Source organism: Chinchilla lanigera, unplaced genomic scaffold (genome assembly GCF_000276665.1).
Source record: "Chinchilla lanigera isolate Chin_1 unplaced genomic scaffold, ChiLan1.0 scaffold00053, whole genome shotgun sequence".
Classification (NCBI taxonomy): domain Eukaryota; kingdom Metazoa; phylum Chordata; class Mammalia; order Rodentia; family Chinchillidae; genus Chinchilla; species Chinchilla lanigera.
The window spans coordinates 5782360-5792411 of record NW_004955454.1 but is presented as its reverse complement, the minus strand read 5'-3'; the positions used below and the strand labels follow the sequence as shown (position 1 = coordinate 5792411).

Below are 10052 nucleotides of genomic sequence, written 5' to 3'. Positions count from 1 at the left end.
GAATAATTTTCACTGCAGTGTGCTGACTTCGTTATAGTCTAGATTTTTTTTTTTTTTTTTTTTTGGTGGTGTAGAAATTCGGGTCTCAGACCTGCGAGCCAAGTGCTTTGCCACACAGCCACATGCCCAGCTCCCCTGATTTTTTTAAAGGGGAGCCTCAAAGAACAAAGGTCCGTCGCTCTCCAAGCGGGCCAAGGTTTGCGAGTCTCGTTAATGGATAACCCCGTCTCGGCCTCAGGCGCCTGACCCTGTCCCAGTCGAGTGTCCTGCTGCCTCTGGCAGCACTTTCAGCGTTGCTTTCCGAAGACTAGACTGTAGGGTTAGGAAAACATTTTTTTGAAGATTTTTGGTTTTTTCCATTACTAGGAATGGAGCCCAGAGCCTTCAGCATGCTGGGTAAGTTCTGGACACGGGCTGCACCTCCCGCCCTTGCGGGGTGCTTTACCTGTGTGAAGCTATGGCTGAGTCCCCTGGAAGAGCTCAAAGACTCGGTCCTCACCCTTCGACAGCCCTGGGCTGGCGTGCTGGCGCGGCCTAGAGCGCTTGCCTGGTTAGGTCCTGAGTCCGTTCCCAACGCCACAAAAGAAGAAAAAGTGGGAGCGTGCACTTGGCCTTTCGTGACATGTGTTTCACTTAGCAGATGCCTTTAAGGATGTCATGTTGTCATGTCGCTGCACGTGGTAGGGTTTCGTGCGCCGCCGTGTGTGTGTGTGTGTGTGTGTGTGTGTGTGTGTGTGTGTGTGTGTGGACCATCCACCCGCTGACGGACATTCGGGCGGCCCTGCCTTCCGCCTGCTGTGACTCATGCTCCGTGACCGTGTGTACAGGTAGCTGTTGAGGACCTACTTTCTCTTCTTTTGTCCACATACGCAGAAGCAGGATTCCAGGTTAATGGCAGTTCTGTTGGATTTTTTTTTTAAGATACTACCATCCGTACCCCCTTTTAAACACTAGGAAATAATTAGACAAGTTGATAGTGTAATTGGACAAATTGAAGTGGATGATGCCCAGGTAACCAGCTATGACAAACCTTCCCTCCCTCCCTAACCTTCCGCTTTCCTCCCTCCCGCCCTTCCTTCCTCCCTTCCTTCCTTCCTGTCTCTGTCTTCTACTGGAGATCCGACCCCCGGCCTCACACAAACTAGACAAGCGCTCTGCCATTGAGCTACATTCAGGACCTTTATTTTGTGACAGAGGCTCACCAGACGGCTCCGGCTGGCCTCGAACTTTCAGTCTTCTTGCCTTGGTGTGTCACCCCACCTGGCTTTTGAAGGAATTAAGATTGACTTCATTGTGACAGGGCCTCAAAGCCCTCCCAAGAAAACCGGCCTCCCAAGTAAGCTTGCTCACAGGCTGGTAAAATGGGTCACTTGCTGCAGAACCAGGAATTTGGAGGTGTTTGGGGGACCCGAGCAGCAGGCCTGAGGACTGAATACACAGATAGCAGTGGGGGGCCATATAGAGACTGCTGGGTTTTTGGTGCCAGAAATTGAACTGAGGACCATGTACTTGCCCGGCAGGCGCTGGTGCCGCCCAGCTTCATCCGCAGCCCCAGGGTGGGCCGCAGAGAACGGAGCTCTTACTCTCAGCCTACGCAGCCAGCCCGGGACGCCGCCCTGAGCTGCGTAAGCAGCCCGGAAGCCACATGCTGTCTTTAGTAACCATCACGAGGCCAAAGTCACTTCTGTAACCGTCAGCCCCAAGTGGCCGAGATTCAGCAAAGAACTGACAGCGCCTCTTTCTCCTGCTTCCAACCTGGGACCAGCCAGAGAGCCTCAGCAGCCCGCGGCACACAGGCTTCCGTCGCTGCCGCAGCTTCCCAGCGACGCGGCAGCCTCCTGCAGCCGCGTCCTCCTCCACCCTGCAGCGTCCCTCCTCCGCTGCCCGGAGTCTGTGTCCTGCGTGGCATCTGCGGGGCCAGCGCCCCCACGCGGGCCTGGGGCTGCCCGCCCAGCCCTTCTGTCTTGGTTGCCTTCACTTGTTCTGCAGAGGAATCTTTCGATGCCTCTGGGTGAAACTGGACACCTTTCCTCCTCTCAGGGTAGCAAGCAGTAGAGGCTTCTAAAAGCCCAGTAATTTTCAGCCAGGCTGCGCACTCCTGTAATCCCAGCATTTGAGAGGCTGAGGCTGGAGGATCACTCCAAGTTCGAGGTCACCTTTGGCTACATAGTGAGTTCAAGGCCAGCCTGAACTGCAGAGCAGAGACCCTAAAGGACAGTAATTTTCATTGCATTTTCCTTAATAGTTGTTCAGTACTTCCTGGTTCTGTGTTTGCAAAAGAAATGTAAGGAGGCTGAGCTGGTTAATTAAAGCTCTTGACGCACCTATAGAGATTATCAGGTTAAGCCCCAAGTACATGACACTGGGTCCAAGAGCCCATCCCTCACTTTTCAACTGTAAATTTGTACTTCAGTGTAGTAGTAATAGTAGCCAGCTGTGTATCTCAGGACCTTGCCCTGAGGGATGCAGGAAGCAATCTCTGTGTTTACACACTTGGTATGATGAACAGCAGCACGGTGCGTGCAAAAGTGGGAAAATGGGATTTATACTCACCCTGTGCTCCCTGTCACTTTGTTGTGTGTATGCTTACCTGAGCATCATACAGGGTCCAGCAGATCCACACCACTCCAGGCTTTGTTAAGTAAAAGTTTTCTTTTGATTTTTCTGGTAGAGGTACCCCAGTTCAGTACAATGGCACATAAAAAACCAGATTTGCAGGTTTGGAGGAGGTCAGAAGGGAATCATCAGATTCCTCATGCATGGATGATGAAATGATCCACTGTGGTAAAATACACGGTCTCATAGCAGAACGGTGGTGCGGGTGGCAGATGATGGTGATGACGGACATCAGCCATGAGAGCCAAAGTTCCTCTGACCGTGAGATGGGGCAGGAATCAACTGATACACACACAGGGAACGCAGACCTCCTTGACTAGGATGACGAAGAGAATAGCAATGTGAGTACGTATCTGACGAGTTGAAATGTTGCAAAGTGGCCAGGCAACCAAATGGAATGATGATCTATTGTTAGGACGAGGTCCAAAAATATAGTGAAGGTGTTGGCAGGGATGAAATGTGTTGGGCAGAATACCAGCACTGCCATTCTGTGTTGGAAGTTGTACACGGATGAAATGCTACAAGATGCTGTGGAATACACAAAGGCTGAAATGGAAGTACAGTGTTCCGTACGCACCAGTAGCCGTATTAAAATATTTATTTATTATGACACCTCACTAGCTGGACTGAAAGCATTCATAGGCCTGCTGTACATAGCAGGGATTTCCTATGGTGATTGCAGGAATGTAAAAGCCTTGAAAAGTGATGGGTCAAAAGATGGCATAAAATTTATGCCCTTGTCGATACGAAGACTTACTATGCTTTCGGTTTAGACATTTATCCTGGAACTCAGCCATCAGGTCTCTTTTCATAAAGTAATAAATCAAATGGTGTTGTGAACAGACTTGCTCCCGTCTCTCAACGAAATTAGAATTTGACATTCACCAATTGGTTTGCCGGTTTCCAGTTGGTGTTACATTTGCTAACAGAGCACAAGTTGACCAGCGCAGAAAATGTACACAGGAACAAAGCTGAATTCCAAATGAAATGTTGCAATTTCAAAACAGAGAATTGTATAGTACAGTCTTTGCATTTCAGGAAGCTATACGACTGGCCCCGTCTATGGCAAAGAAAAACAAACTAGTACTGCTGATGTCAGCATTGCACCATGATGGAAATATTGACAGGGAAACCACAACAAAACAGAAGCCTGAGATGGAAATTTTCAACAGCAAAACCGAAGGTGGAGAGAGGTTGTTGAGCTATGCAGCAACTGTGATGTCACTTGAAACTCAAAGCACTGCCCAGTGGTTGTGCTTTACTTGATCTTAAACATGTGGCGTAAATAATTTGATAATTTACAAAGAAAATAACAAGTGCGGAATATTATGGAGAAATTTTCTTAGAGGATTGGGACTGGACCTCATAAGAGATCATTTACATCGGAGGAAAAGCGAAATGTTTCTGCCCAGGGAACTATGCAAAAAAACTGGAAGCACGCTGGTGAGCTGACAGGTGAGCAGGCAGCGCAGCATCACAAAGACCTATTATGACCACAAGAAAACAAAGAAGATGTCATCTGTGCCCTACAAGCAAGTACAGGAAAACGAAACATACGCGCTAGCAGTGTAAGCTCTACTTGTGTACGGAACATGCAGTTGTCATGTGTGAAGACTGCCTTGGGTGTTACACTTGAAGCAAAACTTATTTCTACCAAAGTGGTAGACTTTTGTTTGTATTTACACTGTACTTCACATAAGATTTTTGTTCTGTTTCCTTTTTGAGACAGGGTCTTGCTATGTAGTTTAGGCTGGCCTTGAACTCACTTTGTTGCCCAGGCTGGCCTCAAACTCGTGGTGATCTTCCTGCCTCAGCCTCCCGAGTGCTGGGATTACACTTATCACAGGACCAAAAGTTTAATCCATTTTTGAACTAATTTGAGACTGTTAGCTTATAAGCAGAATCATTATGAACTTGAATATTATATCTTAAAGAAAAAGTGAGCCAGGCATGGTGGCTCACGCCTGTAATCCCAGCATTTGGGAGGCTGAGGCAGGAGGATTGCTGCAAGTTCGAGGCCAGCCTGGGCTGCAAAGTGAGCTCAAGACCAGCTTGAACTGTGTAGCGAAACGCTGTCTCAAAAAAGGATGAAAAGAAAAGAAAAAGTAATAGCACGTGATCTCTGTGTTGGGTTTCTGAAAATTACCAGTATCCCTCTACATACTGCTACAGCAGTTAGAATACTAGAAAGAAATTATATTCATAAAAAATGTAAATTTAGTCACAGTATACATTGTATATGTTCTTGCCATCTAAACTTACTAACTGCTGGGATATAGCTCAGTGGCATAAGTGCCTGCCTGGCAAGTGCAAGGTCCTGAGTTCAATTCCTGGTACCAAAAATAAATAAACTTACTAACTCACAGTACTGATTTATCTTTTCCTACTCAGAACTAAACACTAACATTTAACACATCTACATATGATTATAAAACTTAGGTGTGAAAATTTTACTTTTAACAGTAATATTCAGACAAACTTTTGATAAGTTGGGGGTTCTTTGTTCTTTACATAAATAGTATTGCAGCAACAAAAAAAATTCTTTGAAGCCTTTCTCCACAACCCTGAGCTATGGATTCTGTGATGATATAATGGATTTAAGTTATGAAGCCTCAAAACGCCACAGCTAGGTTAGTATGATGTTGGATTGTTTAGATTTGAATTCATCTGTAAAGCTCAAGGCATAAATGTGAAATACTGAATACAAGCCTGAAAAGGTGAGCCGTGAATCTTCATTTCTAGCATAAGTCTAACTTTCTATATTGGGTCCATATGCTGTATTTAGATGCTGTTGAAAATGGCAACATCGCCTGGTGTGGTGGCGCACGCCTGTAATCCCAGCACTCAGGAGGCTGAGGCAGGAGGATCGTTGCGAGTTCGAGGCCAGCCTGGGCTACAAAGTAAGCTCAAGGCCAGCCTAAACTGTATAGCGAGATCTTGTCTCAAAAAGACAAAAAGAAAATAACAACCTACTTACTTCAAGTGTTAAATTTAGATTATGGTGTTTCCATCAAAACTAGCATTTCACAAACAAAAAACAAACAAAGCCAGCATTCCACACATCACTTTTTAAAGGCATAATAAAGGTTAGAGTCAAGATGTAATGGCTTCTCGACGCCCATAATGCAAATAATAGATAATTCAGAGGTGAGAATTTTATTGCTACGTGGGAATTAAATTTAAATTTAAAGACATTTCGTACTAAGCCTAAATACAGACCTCTTAGCTGCATTGATTGTCCTAGTCTTACTATGGGCTGTTTCTATAAAACTGACATTGCTTCTAGTTTGGGTTTTTTTTTTTTAAGGACTCGAATATACGTTCACAAATTTCTATACTGTGTCTTAAGAAAAGTAAGTAGGCACCTCCATAATTAGGAATTCTCCGTGTGAGCCAGTGACTGTGAGGAGAGGAGCACAGGTTACGAGCGTGGTAAGCAGTGACTGGTGCAGTCTGCAGCCTCAGGCTGTCCAGGGTGACGTCACCAATTTGGACGTCATGTTACAGATGAACAAGCCTGGAAGCCTACACGAGAGAGCCACAGTATATTCTACCGTTAACTTTTTATACACTGTGTTTTGTGGATAACTTCAGTTTTACCAAGGCAGACGTATTTCAGTATTTTGAAAGCATCAGTGTTAATTTTGAGTTGGCAGAGGTAACCTAGCCAACTCCCATTATGTTTGGTACTAAGAGATACACCGTTCAATAAAATTATTATTATTATTGTTATTTTGGTTTTTTTCTGGTACCGGGAATGGAACTCACGACCTCGCGCTTGCCAGGCAGGCGCTGTGCCGCGGAGCTAAATCCCCAGCCCTCAATAAAATTGACAGGTTAAAAAAAAAAGACGAATTCCCTGAAAACTTGTAGATAGGCTTTTTATTAGCTGCATCGACTCTCCTAGGGAAGTTGCTAACTAATGCTGGTGTTTACCGTAAGGGAAAGCGCCAGGGCTGGGGGTTTAACTCAGCGCGCAGCGCCTGCCTGGCAAGCATGAGGTCCTGAATTCGATTCCCTGTATGGGGAAAAAGAGAGTGTCAGTGCCCGGGAGGACGGGCCGGGGCCGCCGAGGGCCCTGGCGCGGCTCTGGCCCGGGGAAGACACCAGGACTTGCTCCCTGGGTGCGGGGCGCTGCCCACGACTCGGCCTTAAAGGCTCAGCAAGGACCCAGCTGAGCACCGGGGGCTGGGCGGGCGATGGGACCCCAGCGGCTCAGGCGCCTTCTCCCTCCCCCGGGGCCCCCAGGGTGTGCCTGCGGCCCAGCCACCTACCCTGTGTGTGTCCTGTTCCAGGCTGCCGAGCGAGCGCCGCACCTGCCAGCCCGAGGAGCGGGAGCCCCGGCCGCCGCCGCCATGGACGCCCAGGTGAGCCTGTGTTCTGCGGGAGGCGTGGGGGCTTGTTGCTCAGCGCCACGTGTGCTGCTCTGCAGCGCGGAGCCTCGGGCGTACACGGGCCGCAGGCGCTGAGTCCCCGCGAGTGCCGCGGCCCAGCACAGGGTGTGGACTCCCCTCCGGGGGATGGCGGGGAAGCGCGGGTCATGCGAGCAGCCGAGGATGCCGGCCACTGTCCCTCGCCACCTGCTGCCCCTGTCTCCAGGCCCTCGCTCTTGAGGGGCCTCAGGAGCCCCACGGCCACGTCCTCCTCGAGGAGCAGCTGGGTCAGTGCCCGGGGACGGCCTCCGTCTCCCGTGTCCAGCCTCGCTGTGGGGTGGTGAGCACGAAGCCTCCCGCCCACTGTCCTGGTGGGAAAGCGGATCCCAGAGCTAGGCGGCCGGCCCGGTCCCACAGAGCCGGCTTCTCTCTGCAGCGGGAGCAGCTCCCTCCGGCGTTCTTTCCCTGTCAGAACTGCCATGCTAAACTGGGCAAGGTGCCCACACCTGTAATCCCAGCACTTAGGAGGCCGAGGCAGGAGGATCATGAGTTCAGGACCAGCCTGGGCTACATAGCAAGACCCTGTCTCAGAACAAAAACAAAGGAATTGTCATCCCATTGTAGATATTTATGACTTTCTTGTATTTTTTTCTACAGTTTTAAAATTTTTTTGTAAAATACACATAAGAGTCACCGCTTAGAGCTGAGGGTACAGCTCAGGGTAGGGCACTTGCCTAGCATGTGTGAGACCCCAGGTTTCATACCCAGCACTGCCCCCTGAAAAAGACAGAAAAAACTAGAGAAGATTTATCATTCAACTATTTGTAAGTGCACAGTTCAAGGGCTCTAAATGCATGCCTGCTGTCACAGGCGTCAGCGCTTTGTCATCTGCCCCAGCTGAAACTGTCCCATTAAACCCTGACTCCTCACCCGGCTCCCCGCCGGGGCGGCACCACTCTGCGGCCTGTCCCCATGGATTTGCCCTGTTAGGAACGTGTAAGTCAGTATTTACTTTGTGACTGGCTTATTTCTCTCAGCATAATGTTCTCAAGAGTCATCCTTGATAGGGCCGGGCATGGTGGCGCACGCCTATAATCCCAGCACTTGGAGGCTGAGGCAGGAAGATCACTGTGAGTTCGAGGCCAGCCTGGGCTACAAACTGAGTTCAAGGCCAGCCTGAACTGCATAGTGAGACCTTGTCTCAAAAAGGCAAAAAAAAAAAAAGGTCCTATGAGAGTTTCTCGGTTTTTCTAGTATAAATTAGTAAAGACTTACAAGACAAAAAGCACCTCTGTCCTGCACATTCACCTTCCTGGCTTCCTGTTACGGCCCCATGTGAAGGTTTGGCATTTCCCCGGGCGGATCTCGGGAGCCCTGGCCTTCCAGGCCCTGTATTTCCTCTCTCCTCCTGGGGTTGGGGCTGATCCGGGCACCGGGAGCTGCCGGTGCTCCCAGGACTCACCTTTGTTGGAGGATCGTCCAGCTCCAAACATGGTCAGGGCGCCAGGAATGCTCCCGAGACTCCAAAGCCTCTGCCCTGCACTGAGCTGCGGCTGCAGGTGCCGCCCACGGAGAGGGAGAGGCAGGGGCAGGGGCAGGGGCAGGGCAGGCGCCCCCTGAGGCTCGCTGTGGGGTTTGCTTGAGGCACACCCTCCGGAAGTAGAGCCCGCCAGCCCAAAGGCAGGCACTCAGCTGTGGTCACCCTTCCCGGCACTTCGTGAGACTTCCGCTTGCCCAGCACCGTCCTGGCGTGTCAGGGAGGAGATGGTGGACAGGGAAGAGCCGCTGACCACTAGAAGCGCAGCCAGAAAGGGCGGGCTAGAGCTGACACGATCTTGGCAAAAAGCGCGAAAATGCAGGGACGGGGTCTGCCTGACGTCCCCGGACCAGCCCGTGACCTTCATCTGTGGACGCTCGCCCCGGCCACATGTTTTCGGGAGGTCAGGCAAATTGTCTCCTGCAGGATTGGAGCTCTGGATGGCGCTGCTTTACAGCAGTGCTGCCGTCCAGCCTCTGGCCACTGAGCCCTCTGAAGCTCTGGTATCACAGGCTTTTTTTTTTTTTTTGTCTTTTTGATACAGGGTCTCCCTATGCAGTTCAGGCTGGCTGGCCTCGAACTCACAAGGATCCTCCTGCCTCAGCCTCCCGAGTGCTGGGATTACAGGCGTGCACCACCACGCCTGGCTAGTATCACAGGCGTTTCCTGCTCGATTGGACCAGTGCGCTTCTTCAGGCCAGCTCAGCTGCGGGGAGGGCCGCTGTCGGCCCGGTTCCCACAGCCTCCCTGACCCCCTCTCCTCCTAGGTTGGCAACGGAGCGGGCCTCGGGGATGCGGATGCGCACGTCACAAACCTGCTGCTGTTCGGCTTCCTCCAAAGCCGCAACACCTGTAATTTCCACCAAGAGCTGAAGGCGCTGGGCCAGGAACTGCCTGTTGGGCCGGACGCAGACCACGAGGATGAGCTGCAGACGGACGGCAGCCGGGCCAGCCGCCAGTACCGGGGCAGGAGAGAGGCAGGTGGGCACCGAGCGCGGCGCTTCGCCCGGAGCTGGCCCGGCTGCCCGCGGTGGGTCTCAGAGCCCTGAGGCTCGGGGCGTCGGTGCCGACCGCCTCCCGGGGCGCCGCCGCGTTCCCTGCGGGTTTGGGCTGACTTGGGGAGCTGCTCCCTCCCGAGCCGCGGTGGCCCTGAGGCGTCGCCCGGATCGTGCCGCACAGGGCGGAGTGGCCACGTTCCTCAGTCGTCTGCACAACGAACGACTGTATCGTACACACGATACGTAGTTACGTATGTACGCGTCGTGTATGCCCATGTAACCCCAAGACCTAGCGAGCTTTCAGAGGTGGTGGCTGGCGGTCCCCGCGGGCGGCTGGTGAGTGGGCGCTGCTGGCGAGGTCTCCTGGGCCGGACACAGCCCGAGGCCAGCGCCCAGCCTTGAGGTCGCGGCCTTCGCGGTGATCCCTGCCTGGCGTGCAGAGCCGGGCTTTAGTGCTCAGCACGGCCCGACGTGTGCGTGCCCGGTGCGCCCCTCTGCGGCGGTGCGCGCCCCGTGAGCCCGCGGCCC

The 10052-nt window shown here is 51.6% G+C and overlaps 1 protein-coding gene and 1 long non-coding RNA gene across 2 annotated transcripts in view; one reads left to right on the top strand and one right to left on the bottom strand.

Moving 5' to 3' along the window:
* Nucleotides 1-6483: 6483 nt before the first annotated feature.
* Nucleotides 6484-6982, bottom strand: LOC106149819. Its single transcript, XR_001236237.1, has 2 exons — nt 6891-6982; nt 6484-6634 (listed from the first exon to the last, which is right to left on the bottom strand). It is a non-coding gene; the product is annotated as an uncharacterized LOC106149819 (long non-coding RNA).
* Nucleotides 6912-10052, top strand: part of Bid (BH3 interacting domain death agonist) — a gene marked incomplete at its 5' end in the record, with an annotated part of 8845 nt that continues 5704 nt past the window's right edge. Inside the window, 2 exon segments of the mRNA XM_013520182.1 lie at nt 6912-6983; nt 9294-9507. Coding sequence (XP_013375636.1) covers nt 6972-6983; nt 9294-9507 — 226 coding nt within the window.